Below are 17,677 nucleotides of genomic sequence, written 5' to 3'. Positions count from 1 at the left end.
GTAGGAATGGAAGAGGTAGAGGATTTGGTAGAGGAAAAATGGAAGCCATGCGGGGTAGATATGATGAGACTAGGGAAGATGGTCACATGGGTAGCATTAAGATGAAAATTCCATCGTTCCATCGGAAGTCTGATCCGGAGGCATACCTAGAGTGGGAAAAGAGGGTAGAATTTGTTTTTGAATGCAACCACTATCCCGAGCAAAAGAAGGTTAGGTTGGCGGTGGTGGAGTTCTTAGATTATTCTCTCATTTGGTGAGATCAATTAGTGACCACTAGGAGGAGGTATAATGAGAGACCCATTGAGTCTTGGGATGAGATGAAGAGGGTCATGAGGAAGAGGTTTGTGCCTAATCACTACTATAGGGAGATGTTTAAGAGGCTACAAACTTTGAGGCAAGGGTCAAAGAGTGTTGAGGACTACTATAAGGAGATGGAGGTAGTCATGATTAGGGCCAATATTGAGGAGGATAGTGAGGCAACCATGGCTCGTTTTCTTTGTGGCTTGAACAGGGAGATTCAAGATCAAGTGGAGCTTAAGCACTACTTGGACCTTGACGAGATGGTGCAAATGGCCATAAAGGTGGAACAACAACTCAAAAGACGTGGAGTTGGCCGCACCAACCAAACTGGAGGTACGTCTTCTTCTTGGCGACCAAATGTAGCAAAGCGTGATGATAGCAAAGTGGTGAACAAGCCTAAGATTGAGACAAAGCAAGAGGCACCTAGACACGGAGTGCAAGGTAAAACTGAAATTCCTTCTACTCGTTCTAGAGATACTAAATGTTTTAGATGTCAAGGGTTGGGTCATATTGCTAGTGAGTGTCCTAATAAGAGGGTAATGTTTTTGAATGATTATGGTGAGTATGAATCTCAAGTGAGGGAGATGGCGAGGGTAGTGATGATGATATGCCTGCGTTGGAGGATCCCGATGAGGGATATGGAGCGGTTATAGGAGAAGCGCTAGTGACTAGGCGAATCATGAGTGCCCAAGTCAAGGATGAGGAGGCTAGCCAAAGGGAGAATTTGTTCCACACTAGGTGTTTTGTGAATGGTAGGGTTTGCAATGTAATCATAGATGGGGGAAGTTGCACTAATGTGGCTAGTGTTGAGATGGTGGAAAAATTGGGATTGCCTACAATAAAACACTCTCAACCATATAGGCTTCAATGGTTGAATGATTGTGTGGAAGTGAAAGTAAATAGGCAAGTTCAAGTGTCCTTTTCTATTGGAAAGTATGTGGATGAGATTTTGTGCGACGTGGTGCCCATGCATGCTTGCCATATTTTGTTGGGTAGACCATGGCAATTTGATAGGCACGTTAATCATGATGGGTTCAAAAATCATTATTCATTTGTCTTGAAAAAAGAACACATTGTATTACTTCCTTTGTCCCCAAAGCAAGTGTTGGAGGACCAATTGAAGAAGAAAAAGAGAGACGAGGCCGAAAAAAAGAGTGAACTAAACAGTGAAATGGCCTTTGAAAACAAAAATGAAATGGCTGAAAAAAAGAGTGATCAAAAGAGTGAGGTAGCCATACAAAAGAAAAATGAGAGGAAAGAAAAAGAGAGGAAAGAGGCCAAAAAGAAATCATACATGGCCCAGAAAGGTGAGTTGAAACAATTGTTGCACACACATGAACCACTTGTGTTAATTCTTTACAAGGAGATCCTTCTTAACACAAGTGATATAGCCGGATCCCTTCCGAGCGTTATTGTTTCACTATTGCAGGAATTTGACGATGTATTTCCGGAGGAGCTACCTCAAGGCTTACCACCATTGAGGGGGATTGAACACCAAATTGATTTGGTGCCCGGGAGTGCCTTGCCGAACCGTCCAGCTTATAGGAGCAATCCGGAGGAGACTAAGGAGCTGCAACGACAGGTAAGTGAGCTATTAGATAAAGGGTTTGTGCGTGAGTCCATGTCACCTTGTGCGGTGCCCGTTTTATTAGTTCCTAAGAAAGATGGCTCATGGCGTATGTGTGTTGACTGTAGAGCAATCAATAACATAACCATTAAGTATAGGCACCCCATACCTAGACTAGATGATATGTTAGATGAATTGCATGGTTCTTGTATTTTTAGCAAGATTGACTTGAAGAGTGGGTATCGCCAAATTAGGATGAGAGAATGTGATGAGTGGAAAACTGCTTTTAAAACTAAATATGGGTTATATGAGTGGATGGTTATGCCTTTTGGCTTGACTAATGCACCTAGCACCTTTATGAGGTTAATGAATCATGTTTTGCGTGCACACATAGGAAAATTTGTTGTGGTCTATTTTGATGATATCCTAGAGTATAGCAAAAACTTGGATGAGCATGTTAACCACTTGAGGCTTGTTCTAATCACATTAAGGGCTGAAAATTTATATGCTAACTTGAAAAGGTGTGATTTTTGTACTAGCAAACTTGTCTTCCTTGGTTTCGTGGTAAGTTCACAGGGTATTCAAGTTGATGAGGACAAAGTAAGTGCTATTCGAGATTGGCCAACGCCTACTACTGTTGGTCAAGTTCGAAGTTTTCATGGTCTTGCAAGCTTCTATAGGAGGGTTGTAAAGGATTTTAGCACACTAGCGGCACCTATGACAGCGGTAATCAAGAAGAACGTTCCTTTCCATTGGGGCGAGGAGCAAGAGAAGTCCTTCAATCTCATTAAGCAAAAATTGATTAATGCTCCATTACTTGTTTTACCCGATTTTGCTAACACCTTTGAAATTGAATGTGATGCTTCAGGTGTAGGTATTAGTGGCGTGTTGATGGAAGGAGGAAGGCCGGTGGCGTACTTTAGTGAGAAGCTCAATGGGGCAGCGCTGAACTATCCCACGTATGACAAGGAGTTCTATGCACTTGTGAGGACTCTTGAGACGTGGCAGCACTACTTGAGGCCTAAAGAATTTGTGATCCATACGGACCATGAATCTCTAAAGCACCTTAAGGGTCAACAAAATCTGAACAAGCGGCATGCCAAGTGGGTGGCGTTCATAGAGACGTTCCCCTACATCATCAAGTACAAACAAGGTAAGGAAAACATAGTGGCCGACGCACTATCACGGAGGTATGTGCTTTTCTCTACTTTGGAATCTAAAATCTTGGGGTTTGAGCTTGTTAAAGAATTGTATGTGCTAGATGATGATTTTAAAGAGATGTTTGAAACTTGTATGCATGGTCCACATGATAAATTCTACTTGCATAAGGGTTTCTTGTTTAGAGAAGATAGGTTGTGCATCCCTAAGTCATCCATTCGTGAACTACTTGTTAGGGAGGCACATGGGGGTGGTTTAATGGGACATTTTGGTGTGGCTAAAACTTTGAGTGCATTGCATGAATATTTCTACTGGCCACACATGAAACGTGACGTTGAGCGTGTTTGTGAGAAGTGTATAACTTGTAGACAAGCTAAGTTTAGGACACAACCACATGGATTATATACACCACTTCCCGTCCCTAGTGAACCTTGGGTTGATATCTCTATGGACTTTGTTTTGGGGTTACCTAGGACAAAGAAGGGGAGGGGCTCTATATTTGTTGTTGTGGATAGGTTTTCTAAAATGGCACACTTTATTGCTTGTCACAAGACGGATGATGCATCTAACATTGCAGACTTGTTCTTTAGAGAAATCGTTAGGTTGCATGGCATGCCTAGAACGATAGTTTCTGATCGTGATGTTAAATTCTTAAGTTACTTTTGGAAAACACTGTGGGCTAAACTTGGAACTAAATTAATGTTCTCTACAACCTGTCATCCTCAAACTGATGGTCAAACTGAGGTAGTTAATAGGACGTTAGGAACTTTATTACGTGCTATCCTTAAAAAGAACTTAAAGAATTGGGAAAATTGCTTGCCATTTGTTGAGTTTGTATATAATCGTTGCGTGTATTCTACTACCAATTATTCGCCATTTGAAATTGTGTATGGTTTTAATCCTTTAACTCCGTTAGATTTGATGTCTTTACCTGTGAGTGAAAGGTTAAACATGGATGGCAAAAAGAAGGCTGAATTTGTTAGGAGTTTGCATGAGAAGGTCAAAGCCAATGTTGAAAAGAGAAACGAACAATATGCTAAGCAAGCCAACAAAGGAAAGAAGAAGGCGGTGTTTGAGAAAGGTGATTGGGTTTGGTTGCACTTGAGGAAGGAAAGGTTCCCTGAAAAGCGTCGTTCAAAGCTATTACCTAGGGGCGATGGACAATTCCAAGTTCTTGAGAGGATCAATGATAATGCCTACAAACTCAACTTGCGAGGTGAGTATAATGTTAGTTCTACTTTTAATGTTAGTGACTTGTCGTTGTTTGATGTAGGTGACGAACTAGATTTGAGGACAAATCCTCTTCAAGAAGGGGAGGATGATGCAAACACGGACGGTCAAGCTCAAAGGAAAGCATGGGATCCGATGCAGTTGCCGGAAGGACCAGTCACGAGAGGACGACTAAAGAAGTTCAAGGAGGCACTACAGGGAGTCATGAGCAAGCATGAAGGGATCGTGATGCGTGGGAGTGCGTGTGGAGGCCAAAGGAACATGATTCAAGCATTGTGTGCATCGGCCGAGTCTGCACGGACCCCGACACGGACCTGCACACGGGGTCCGTGCCCTTTACACTCCGAGATGAGCAACTACAGAGCCTACACGGACCTGAAGACGGACCGAGGCACGGGATCCGTGCCCTACTATATTGGCGAAGACAGTGTCTACACGGACCCGTACGCGGAGGTGAGCACGGGGTCCGTGTCCTTTGCTTCCAGCTGAGGTTTATACCCGAGTGTACACGGACCCGGACATGGAGGCACACACGGGGTCCGTGTCCTAGAGTTTTGGCCGAGAAAAATTACCTTATTTAGAGTTTTATTTTGTTAAGAAACTAGATCCTTGTTATCTTTTTGATATAAGACATATATTGGACGAAAATTTACAGACAATACATATATTATTTTGAGTTTATTCAAACTTTTTTTGAGATTTTTCTCTCAAATTTTCAAGGCTTTAGCTTTGTCAAATTAAATCAAACTTATCAAAGTTTATAACTTTGTGGCGTTTGTCGATCGTGCTTGTACGGATTGTCGTAGGCGTCATTCTTCGAAGGTTCGTATCAAATTTCTATTGTTATCCTCGTGTTTATTTGTTGCTAAACTCTTATAGTTTAGAGGTGAATAACACATCAATTACTTGATTCAAAAGATCGGGAAAACACACGAGTCTTATTGTCGTAATTAAATAGAGGGTGCGATTGTGTTTTAATCGTGTTTGCTATTTATTCGTATCGGGATTTACATCAATATTACTCTAATCCGAAATTATTAATTGATGAATTGATGTGAATATGTAAGGGAAAGCCCGAGAAAGACAAGAGGAAGACATTTTATATGTGCGAGGACAGAACACCTCGCGCATATGCGTGAGCTGCAATTTGCCGAGGCAGAAGACCTCGCGCATATGCGCGAGAAAGGGCACGCATATGCGCGAGCAAGATTTAGGTATAAGCGCAAAGACAGTAGGTCTCGCGCATATGCAGGAGATGGTGAAATGAAAAATTCCGAGAAAGAGAGTCTCGCGCATATGCGTCGGTGATGGTCGCGCATATGGGCGAGATGTGCTGCATAAAGAATGATTCCACATGTCTTTGGCATGCATGGTATATATATCAAGTCTTCATTCCACTTCAGAAATTGGCAAGGAAAACCGAAACCCTCCATGAAAATACATAAGCAAACTTTCTTCATATATTAAGGATTGTGATTTTGCAAAGATCCAACCGTCTGATTTTCGATCCGAGTTTAGTTTTGTGCTCATCTTGTCAAGAGCTTAAAAAGGACGTAAGTTTTCTTATGTTTCGGTCTGATTCGAAAATTTAATCATAATTTGATTTATATTATGTGTTCCTGAGAGTATGGTAATCATATAATTGAAACCGGATCGAAGAACGAATACTGTATGAAATTGTTATCATTTTTCAGATTTGATTTGATTGAGATTATGCAGATTTTGAGAATATCAGATTGTGTAGTTGTTGATTATGAGTTATGATTTGTATCTGTTGATATTGAGTTGCTGGGATATATCGAGATTGTGATGTTATGTCGTCAAAACAGAATTAGATTGTGATTAATCAATCATGTCTTGATTTGAGTTGTATATTGATATTGTCCTTCTTGCATGTCATTCCAGATTGGTATTGAAGATTTCAAAGACAGAACAAAGTTTAACCCCGAGAAAAGAAAGGTATAAACCAATGTTAGACCGGGAGATATAACTCGAGTTAGATACGACTTGAGTTTCCCAAAACCACTTACTTATTCGTTATTGTTTTGATATATTTGAATTATGTGAATGTTTGAGATTATTCTATTGATTTAAATAAAAACAGAGAATAGAAGATAGATATCAAGAAAGAGTACTTGGCAACTCTGCCAAGTCATTGGACTTTTGGTTTATATCGATATGCTTAGGAGTTGATCGACTCCTATTGTAGAGATTCGATGTAATGTACCAAGTCCGGGAACCGGGATCCCTAGATAAGAGTCGAGTCAAAGAGTTAGATTTACTGATTTGTATTGATTTATGTTTCATAGATTATGATACATGTTTATTGATAACTGTTCTATGTTTTTTTATATATTGTTATATGAAATGCATGTATGCATTGTTTATACTGAGAATTATATTCCCACCGGAGTTATCTGGCTGTTGCTGTGTTTGTATGTGTGCCTAACAACAGGTGGGACAGAATCAGGGTCGAGAAGAGGATGAGAGATCGAGGTTATAGTGGAGATCCGGGCCCAAAAGTAGAAATGGTTTTAAGCACTTGATATGTAGTTGTTGAACCTTAGTTTGTAAAGTTTTATATTGAACAAGTTTGTACTGTGGATCAGGTTGAGATATTAAAATTAATCTTGTAAATAAAATAAGATTGATTATCACATATTGTCACATTTTGTACACTTGTGTATTTTAAAAAAAATATTTGACCCAATTTATTTAATTGATCCATTTTAATCCAAAGATGATTTAGAAGATGAGTTAGCGTCCGAGTCCCCACACCAGGTGGTATCAGAGCAGTAGGTTCCTTAGATTGAGATAGAAGATATTGAGCAGGGTAGATTGAGTTTTCTTTCCTGCTATTGTGGTGCTAGCATGTGTTACTGCTTTATAAATTGGAAACGAGTATTATTTGAGAATGAATCAGAACCGATTCTTGATCAGAGGTAAGATGATCAGAGGAGGACTGAGACAGATTTGTTAGACTTGATCCCTAATCATTTTGATGATCAGGTATGCCTACTCGAAGAATCCCAGAACAGGGTAGTACCTCAAATAATCCAATGGATGTTACAGCAACACCTATGGAAACACTGTTGAAGAGATTTCAGTCATTCAAACCACCAATTTGGAAGGAACTGAGACGTCGGTTGATTGTGAGAGTTGGGTTGATGGTATCGAGATGTTGTTTTATTCATTAGACTATACATATGAGCGTAGAGTCAGATTGATTGGGCACCAGTTGCATGATGTTGCAAAGAATTGGTTACTTACAACCAAGAGGGCTTTGGATCATAGAGGTACGGTTATTACTTGGAAAATTTTTAAGACTGAATTTTATCAATGATGCTTTCCAGTATCGTACAGAAAAGACAAGGGTGTAGAGTTTTTCAACCTGAAACAGGGTCAATTGAATATTGAAGAATACGTGGCTAAATTCTCTACTTTGCTGCGTTTTTCTCGACATGTTGCTAAGAATGATGAAGCAGTGGCTGATCACTTTATTAATGGGCTGAATCCTGAGATTTTTACACTGGTATTTACTGGGAGACCGAATAATTTTGCTGATGCTTTGAACAGAGCAAAAAGAGATGAAGCATGCCTGATCAGGCAGAAGGGAGCTTCGTATGTCGCACCAGCAACGAAACAGCAACAAACTTTCCCTCAATTTCACCAACCACCACCCAGATTTGAGAGTGGCAGTTTAAGCAGTGGGAAGAAGATCATTTGAAAGCAAGAGGGAAACAATTTAAGAAGTCAGGAAGCAGTTCATATAGCTCCAGTGGTTCACGACAGAGCCAGAGTTATACAGAGGTCTATTGTAGAACATGTGGATGAAGGCATCCCACCGAGCAATGCCAAGGAGTGTTTGGTAGTTGCAACATCTGCAGAGAGCAGGGACATTTTGCCAGAGTCTGTCCACAACGAAGTTCTCAACGATCCCAGGGAGCAAAATCATCTGGATCAGTGGCTCAGACTGATATACAATCATCTGATGTTCACTCTTTCCAGCCAGCACCTACCCAGTCACAGCCGAGGCCAGGAGGAAGCAAGACTGTTAGCCAGCCTCCGAGACAGCATGCCAGGGTATTGCATTGACTGAGAAAAGGCCCAAGAAGCACCTGATGATGTTGTTGCAGATAACTGTTCTCTTTGTGGTTACTCTGCTTATGTATTGATTGATACAGGTGCATCTCATACTTTTATCTCGAGCAATTTGCATTGATACATGCTTTACCTGTTGAGTTTTTATCGGCTATAGTATCTATCTCTTCACCTTTGGGGAGAGGTCTTATATCAGTGAATTCTGTTAGACATTGTATGCTGCAGTATGATGGCAATGAGATAGAGTTAGATTGTATTGTACTTGGGTTTTCTGATTTTGACTGGATTATTGGTATTGATATGCTGACCAAGCACGGAGATACCGTAGATTATTTCCGGAAAATTGTAAGATTCAGACCTGAAATGGTTGTCGAATGGAAATTTTACGGTAAGGGTTTCAGATCTTGAATTCCTTTGATATCTGCTTTATCTATGACTCGATTATTACAGAAAAGAGCAGAGTGATTCCTTGTGTATTCAATAGATGTACTGAAGTCGAGCCCTTCATTGGCAGATTTGCCAGCGGTATGTGAGTTTGCTGACGTCTTCCCAGATGAGATTCCAGATTTACCTTCAGTTCGAGAGATAGAATTCAACATTGAATTGATATCAGGTACTGTACCTATATCTAAAACTCCATACAGAATGGCACCGATTGAATTTAAAGAATTGAAAGATCAGTTAGAAGATTTACTGGCCAAGGGTTACATCAGACCGAGTGTTTCTCCTTAGGGTGCTCCAGTACTGTTTGTCAGAAAGAAAGACTGTTCAATGAGACTCTGCATTGACTATCGACAACTGAACAAGGCTACGGTAAAGAATAAATAACCTTTGCCTCGCATCGATGATTTATTTGATCAGTTGCAGGGTTCTTCTGTTTATTCCAAGATCGATATGAGATCTGGATATCATCAGCTGAGAGTCAGATATTCTGATATATCAAAGACAACTTTCAGATCCAGGTATGGTCACTATGAGTTTATATTCATTCCGTTTAGTTTAACGAATTCTCCAGCTGTATTTATGGGTCTGATGAACCGTATCTTTCAGAAGTATCTTGATGACTTTGTGATTATTTTTATTGATGATATTCTGATATATTAAAAGAATTTGAATGATCACGCTGAACATTTAAGAAGTATTGAATACCTTGAGGGCTGAGAAATTGTATGCCAAATTATCGAAATGTGAGTTTTGGCTGAGACAGGTTGTATTTTTTGGATACATTATATCTGGAGATGGTATTTCTGTTAATCCTAGAAAAGTTGAGGTTGTGATCAATTGGTCTAGACCGACATCAGTGCCAGAGATACGCAGTTTTATGGGTTTAGTAGGCTACTATCGTCGATTCATTAAAGATTTTTCCAGTATTGCTAAGCCGATTACTCAGTTGACTCAGAAGAATAATCCGTTTGATTGGTCAGAGGCATGTGAAGTCAGTCTTGAGTTGAAGAAAAGATTAACCAATGCTCCGATGTTGACTATCACATCAGGTACTAGTGATTTTATTTTTTATTGTGACGATTCTCACAGAGGATTAGGTTGTGTTCTGATGCAGCGAGGACATGTTATTGCCTATGCCTCAAGACAATTGAAGCCGCATGAGACTCACTATCCGATTCATGATCTTGAATTGGCTGCTATTGTATTTGCATTGAATATTTGACGAAACTATATATACGGTGAGAAGTTTGAGATTTATTCTGATCACAAAAGCTTGAAATATCTATTTTCACAGCCAGAACTGAATATGAGACAACGAAGATGGCTTTATTTATTGAAAGATTTAATTGTGAAATCAAATATTATCCGGGGAAGTCAAATGCAGCAGCTAATGCACTGAGTCGAAAGGTATATTCTTTATCCTTATCGACGATTCGTGTTTCGAATTTAATTTAAGATTTCTGAATTTCTGGATTAGTATTTGAGACAGATTGTAAGCGTCAGAGACTCTATACCGTTCAAGTTGAACTAGAACTGATTTTAATAATTAAAGAAGCACAAAAAGTTGATGAGAATATTCAGAAATCGATTGTGATGGTCAGATCAAGGCATCGATCAGAGTATCAGGTTCGTAATGATGTGTTATATGTGAATAATAGTCTTGTTGTGCCAAATGTTTCAGATTTGAAACATCATATTTTGTCAGAAGCACACGGTAGTCGATTCAGTATTCATCCTGGTGGCAGAAAGATGTAAATTGATTTGAAGAAACAGTTTTGATGGAAACAGATGAAATCAGATATTGCAGATTTTGTATCCAAATGCTTGAATTGCCAACATGTGAAAGCAGAAAGAAAGAAACCAGGAGATCTGTTGCATAGCTTATCCATTCCAGAGTGGAAACTAGATCACATTTCCATGGATTTTGTTATGAAGCTACCACGATCCTCCCAAGGTTGTGATTCTATTTGGGTCGTTATTGACAGATTGACCAAATCAGCATGTTTTATTCCATACCGAATGACGTACAGACATGAACAGATGGCAGAGATTTATTTCAGAGAAGTGGTCAGATTGCATGGAGTGCCAAAGTCCATTGTATCAGATCGTGATCATCAATTTACTTCGCACTTTTGGCACAGTTTGCAACAAGCTCTAGGTACGAAGTTACATCCGAGTACTGCATATCATCCTTAGATAAACGGACAGTCAAAATGAACTATCTATACATTGGAGGATATGCTTAGAGCTGTAGTGCTAGATTTTTGCACTAGTTGGCAAGATCCCTTACCTTTGTGTGAATTCTCATACAACAACAGCTATTAGACGAGTATAGAGATGGCTCTGTTTGAAGCGTTGTATGGCAAGAAATGCAGATCCCCTATTTATTGGGATGATATCTCCGACGTACCTGAGATCAGACCTTATATGATTCGAGATATGACTGAGAAAGTAAAGCTCATTCAGCAAGAATGAAGACATCTCAGGATAGACAGGCCAAATATTCCAATGTTCGACGTCGACCGTTGGTATTTGAGGCAGGAGATAGATTATTTCTGAAGATTTCTCCTTTCAGAGGCGTTGTCAAATTTGGCAAGAAAGAAAATTTGTCTCCACGTTATATTGGATCGTACGAGATTCTGGAGAGGATAGGTGATCGTGCCTATCGACTTGCCCTACCTCCATCTCTATCTGGAATAAATTATGTCTTTCATGTATCTTTATTGCCGAAATATATTCCTGATGCTTCTCATGTTCTTCAGCCAGATGAGGCAGAACTTGATTAAACTCTGAGTTATTTTGAAAAACCGATTCATATTCTTGATCGTAAAGAAAAGCAACTCAGAACAAAGACTATTCCGGTTGTGAAAGTTCAGTGGAGTCGTCATGGCATTGAAGAAGCTACTTGGGAAACTGAATCAGATATGAGGCAGAAATTCCTAGAGTTGTTTCATAGATGTGAGTTTTCTATTTAGCTTCTGTTATACTTCTTATCTATGTGATTAGATGGCATCTGATTTCGGGGACAAAATCAGATTTTAGAGGGGGAATTGTAATGCCCGAGATTATATTACTATAATCCGAAATTGTTAATTGTTGAATTGATGTGATAATGGAAGGAAAATCCCGAGAAAGACAAGAGGAAGACATTTTATATGTGCGAGGACAGAACACCTCGCGCATATGAGCGAGAAGAGGCGCGCATTTGCGCGAGCTGCAATGTGCCGAGGCAGAAGACCTCACGCATATGCGCGAGCAAGATTTAGGTATAAGCGCAGAGACAGTAGGTCTCGTGCATATGCGCGAGCATGGGACACGCATATGCGCGAGATGGTGAAATGTAAAATGCAGAGACAGAGAGTCTCGTGCATATGCGCCGGTGATGGTCGCGCATATGCGCGAGACGTGCTGCATAAAAAACGATGCCACATGTCTTTGGCATGCATGGTATATATATCAAGTCTTCATTCCACTTCAGGAATTAGCAAGGAAAACCGAGACCCTCCATGAAAATACATAAGCAAACTTTCTTCATATTTAAGGATTGTGATTTGCAAAGATCCAACCGTCTGATTTTCGATCCAAGTTTAGTATATGCTCCTCTTTTAAAAAGCTTAAAAGAGACGTAAGTTTTCTTATGTTTGGGTATGATTCAAAAATTTGGTATTGGGGGTATCATAATTTGATTTATGTTATGTGTTTCTGAGAGTGTGGTAATTGTATAATCGAAATTGGATCAAAGAACGGTTGTCATATGAAATTGTTATCATTTTTCAGATTTGATTTGATTGAGATTATGCAGATTTTGAGAATATCAGATTTAGTTGTTGTTGACTATGAGTTATGATTTGTATCTGTTGATATTGAATTGACGGGATATATTGAGATTGTGATGTTATGCCGTCGAAACAGAATTAGATTGAGATTGATCAATCATGTCTTGATTGAGTTGTATAATCATATTGTCCTTCTTGAATGTCATTCCAGATTGGTATTGAAAATTTCAAAGACAGAACAAAGCCGAACCCCGAGAAAATAAAGGTATAAACCAATGTTAGATCGGGAGATATAAATCAAGTTAGATACGAGTTGAGTTTCTCAAAATCACATACTTATTAGTTATTGTTTTGATATATTTGAATTCTGTGAATTTTTGTTATTCTATTGGTTTATAGAAAAGCAGAGAATAGAAGATAGATATAGAGTAAGAGTCTTTGGCAGAGGTGCCAAGTAATCGGACTTTTGGTTTATATCGATGTGCTTAGGATTCGATCGACTCCTATTATAGAGATTCGATATAATGTACAAAGTCCGGGAACCGGGATCCATAGATAAGATCGAGTCAAAGATTAAGAGTCAAAGAGTTTGATTTACTGATTTGTATAGATTTATGTTTTATAGATTATGATACCTGTTTATTGATAACTGTTCTATGCTTATGTATATGTTGTTATATGAAATGCAGGTATACATTGTTTATACTGGGAATTATATTCTCACCGGAGTTATCCGGCTGTTGTTGTGTTTGTATGTGTGCACAACAACAGGTGGAACAAGATCAGGGTCGAGAAGATGATGAGAGATCGAGGTTAGAGTGGAGATCCGGGCCCAGAAGTGGAATTGGTTTTCAGCACTTGATATCTAGTTGTTGAACCTTAGTTTGTATAGTTTTATTTTAAACAAGTTTGTACTGTGGATCAGGTTGAGATATTAAACTTGATCTTGTAAATAAAATAAAATTTATTATCACATGTTGTCACATTTTGTACACTTGTGTATTTAAAAAAAAAATTGACTCAGTTTATTTAATTGATCCATTTTAATTACAATGATGATTTTAGAAGATGAATTAGCATCTGGGTCCCCACATTATTAGTTATGCTCTCAAAATTTCTATAAGCTTTTATAAACTTTATTTATAAGCTTATCGATTGATCATATCAAACTTAATTCTTATAAATTCAACTCATTGAATTTATTATCTCAACGGGAACAAGTAAACCAGTGCTTGTGTGACCTTCAATGGTTCAGAGATACAGCTAGTTGTGGGTTCACAATTTTTTGTGATTCAGGACACAATCCTTTATTTGAGCTTACCTTAATTTGCACAGTTCTATGTATCAACTATTGATCATGAGAATATCAGAAATCATATTTCTGATTAAACTCATCGAATCATGGTAAGAGCGTCTAGTAGTATCGTCCCACGATTCCAAAGTTATCACTGATAGTGCCTGCAAAAACCAATCGAATATGATTAACGTACAGTATGATCCCTTCATTTAATATATCCCGATCAAATATGAAACCATTGGTTCATTGAGGGTTGCATATGAATTCGATAACTATGTGACACATCTTTGAGAATAAATAGTGGCATCGCATGTGCAACTGGAGAACTCCTTCTCTAACGTACATCTCATACTCTGGCCAGAGATTCCATGCACTATTATTCCATCAGATCACATCGGATATCCACATCTGTAGGTGAGCGGTGAATTCCCGACTACAATGCACTAGCTCCTACATGTGTCGCAACTGTACTCAATCTCGTCACGTTATGACTCTCCTGCAATCGGTAAACGAGTCAAAGCACAACTCTAGCATATAGAGCTTTAGTGTTGTCCGAGTCATAATGATTAATGGTGTACAATAATATCCACAGACTTATCCTCTCGATGAATGATAACCACTTGGAAAGTCTGATGGAGGGATGTTCGGTATAATCATCATATGACTACTCATCTGCATGTTTGGACATCTCTATGCCCTTACCAAGAAACGCGGTACACAACATCATAGATGTTAGTCTCGAGAGCGCAAGCGACCTTTATCCATGTTTTAGGCGACTGAATCGACTAGGAACGAATTTATATTATACAATGTTTACAAATGAGTTTCAACATCGAATTACGATTTATATGTATTAAAGTATAATCAAGAACTTTAACTATGCTGATTGCATGAGTATACAGATAAAGTGAAACAAGACCATAAAAAGTTAAATTGTATTAAAATAAAGATTTTTTATTACACTTTAGTAAATAAATTCCCTAGCCAACCATTGGCTTGTACGACATCTACTCTAACACATGAAACTTAGGTAGGGACATTCAAATATCCCAGATTGTGAATGAAAAACACCTAATGATAAATTTGTTAGGATAAGTATTTTGGTTTATCGATATATTTTTATTTAAATTAGATTGTTATCTTATATTTAGCTGTAGAAGTATTTTACATATTCTGGGACACTGGGTTGTATTTTTTAAGATTTGAAGCATGGAGTAAATAATTATGCCTTGCTCTGCTTGGCGATCCCTTCATGGTTAGCTTTTAAAACCCAAGGCTAATTTGTGATCTTAACCATAATTTTGAAAAAATATTAAAGTCTAGTTGGTGCTGGCAGTCTTTTGTATCTATTGCCCGTTGTAGATTCGTACAGTGGTTGTACTTTTAATTTTGGCAACAATTCTAGTACACATGCTGGCACTTTTTGATTTTTTAGTTAATATGGACAAATTCTGATTGTAGTATGGTAGTTATTGCACGTCTATGGATCTGTGAATGTCCCTTGTCACGTGAAATGGAAGAATTTTGGTGAATAGGTTACTCGAGAAACATATGTGATCAGGGCTTCGGAATTTATGAGAGCCCGAGTTTGTGTTCTCCAATTTACATCAAGGCAGACTAGCTTTTATGAGATGGTCCTACCGTAATTCTCTTTCAGGGCAGACAGAAATGCTATCTAGAGTTTCCTTGCACATTGATGTTAGTCAATGAGTACCCGCCTCTGTTATCCAATTTCAATTTTAGATTTTAGTTGTAAACAAACATGTCTTTCAGTTCTCTAATATTGTGATTTTTTAACTTGTATTTTTTGGCCCCAAAGTAAATCTTCCTGAGCTTTCGTTCACAGTTTTTCATTTTGCTGTAAAATTTGCTGCACCATTGTACAATGCGTGGGCTTCTAACTTTTTTTAGGAAAGCCTAAATAAGTTAATGTCATCATGTGTAATAAGTAGTGGAAAAATATGGGTTAATTTATTTGTTAAACAAGTTTAAAATTTGAAACGCAAGGTTTGGTTTTTGGTCTTGGGGATTGAGCATTTATAATTCTTCTTGGTTATCAAGTGTATCACTGTGTTCTAGCCTGAAATTAAACATATCTGCTGGAAGAGTATGAAGAAGTCAAATCACATGTTATACAAAATACTTGTTGAAGTGAAAGTAAAACTGAATATGCGTGACTATCAATTGTACCTCAAACAATAGAATAGTCGTTGTCAGATCAGTATCTAAAACATTCACTGCTTGACTAGGCAGTCAGTACACGGCTGGAAGCTGTCCATGGGCAGATCGTGAGCTTAGGAGTGAAAATGGGCGCGTTTTTGCTTGTTCGGGTGGTCCACGAATGTCCACATGCATGGGGCTGGGGATGTAATGCCCCAAGACCGAGGCGTCGGTGACATCCGGCATTTTTTATCAATTTTCATGAAAACAATTAAGCCTCGTAGTAAATAGCCAAAAACCAGTCTTTTTCATAATAAATATTGTCTTTACAATGACAACAGAATAAAATTACACCAGTAATGTAACGCCCCAGATTTGATGACTATACTTATTGTACCAAGATGAGTCTTTCCAGTGTACTTATGTCCTCACTCACACGCACCCTAGGAAACTTCCCAGAGGTCACCCATCCCAGAATTGCATTAAGTCAACCACGCTTAACCTTGGAGATCTTATGTTATGAGCTACCGAAAAGAAGATGCACCTTCTTGATATGAGTAGTACATATCAAATCTTTTAAACCCTCCTCAACTGCACAGTTTCATACCTGAACAGTTACAAAATCCCTCTCCTTCTGGTGTTAAGATTGGTTCATTGTTCCCTCTGCCTAGAAGCCTGCCAGGAGCCGCTCATTGTCTGTGCAACCTCATGGAACCGATGATCACCCCCGCCTTCTTCGGCTCCCGGTCTCACATGCCCACCATCTTCCGCTTGGTTCGTCCCTGAACCGCGCCGTACTAGGAGATGTCGGCTCTAATACCAATTGTAACGCCCCAGATTTGACGACTATTCTCACTGTACCAAGACGAGTCCTTCTAGCGTGCTTATATCCTAACTCACACGCACCCTAGGAAACTTCCCAAGGGGTCACACATCCCAGAATTACTCCAAGTAAAGCATGCTTAACTTTGGATTTCTTATGTGATGAGCTACCGAAAATAATATGTACCTTCTTGATAAGAGTATTACATATCAAATCTTTTAAGCCCTCCTCAAGTTCACAGTCCATACCTAAACAGTTACAAAATCCCTCTCCTTCCGGTGTAAGATCAGTTCATTCATGTTCCCTCCATCTAGAAGCTTGCCAGGAGCCACTCATTGTCTGTGCAACCTCATGGCACCGACGATCACCCCCCGCCCTCTTCGGCCCCGAGCCTCACAAGTAATGCGGAAGCGAAATACGAAGGAAATACAAAGTTTTGATCCTAGATCTCTTGATGCATTCAACAACCCCAGAATGTTTATTGATCTTCATCATTCACTTGTTCCTCAGTCTTAGCTGGGAAGAGATATAAGTTTGAGTGCTTTGGGAAATACTCAGAAAGTAGGGGCCGATCGATTACCTCAAATACATATAATGATAAGTTAAAACAATTTTCAAAGCTTACTATATCAACTTATCATATCAGAACATTGACGAAATCAGAGTCGAAATGTAGAACAGAGACTATCAAAACAATTCAGAACAGAACAAATCGGACAAACAAAACACTGTTATTCATCTCGTCATCCTTGGTCAAATTGTCCCTTATATGTTAGTCCTCTAAGGGGTGAGGCTCCAACATGTTTTATACACATTGATGG

At 38.9% G+C, this 17,677-nt stretch overlaps 1 protein-coding gene across 1 annotated transcript; it reads left to right on the top strand.

Moving 5' to 3' along the window:
- Positions 1-317: 317 nt before the first annotated feature.
- Positions 318-7,982, top strand: LOC140824214 (uncharacterized). The gene is made up of 8 exons (XM_073185809.1): positions 318-875; positions 923-1,441; positions 1,577-1,882; positions 1,961-3,531; positions 3,892-4,241; positions 4,299-4,434; positions 7,328-7,551; positions 7,609-7,982. The coding sequence occupies exons 1-8, from the start codon at positions 318-320 to the stop codon at positions 7,980-7,982; spliced, it is 4,038 nt and encodes a 1,345-aa protein (XP_073041910.1).
- The last annotated feature ends 9,695 nt before the right edge of the window (positions 7,983-17,677 follow it).

This window comes from Primulina eburnea, chromosome 2, assembly GCF_022965805.1.
Source record: "Primulina eburnea isolate SZY01 chromosome 2, ASM2296580v1, whole genome shotgun sequence".
Lineage (NCBI taxonomy): Eukaryota > Viridiplantae > Streptophyta > Magnoliopsida > Lamiales > Gesneriaceae > Primulina > Primulina eburnea.
The sequence above is the reverse complement of the archived record's forward strand: the minus strand, read 5'-3'. Positions and strand labels throughout refer to the sequence as shown.

Coding starts and splice junctions, on each gene's coding strand:
- LOC140824214 (XM_073185809.1), top strand. CDS start 318: ATGAAGAGGGTCATGAGGAAGAGGTTTGTGCCTAATCACTACTATAGG. Junction 1,442..1,576: donor AGAAGAAAAAGAGAGACGAG/GCCGAAAAAAAG, acceptor GAGAGGAAAGAG/GCCAAAAAGAAATCATACAT. Junction 7,552..7,608: donor GAGGGCTTTGGATCATAGAG/GTACGGTTATTA, acceptor GATGCTTTCCAG/TATCGTACAGAAAAGACAAG.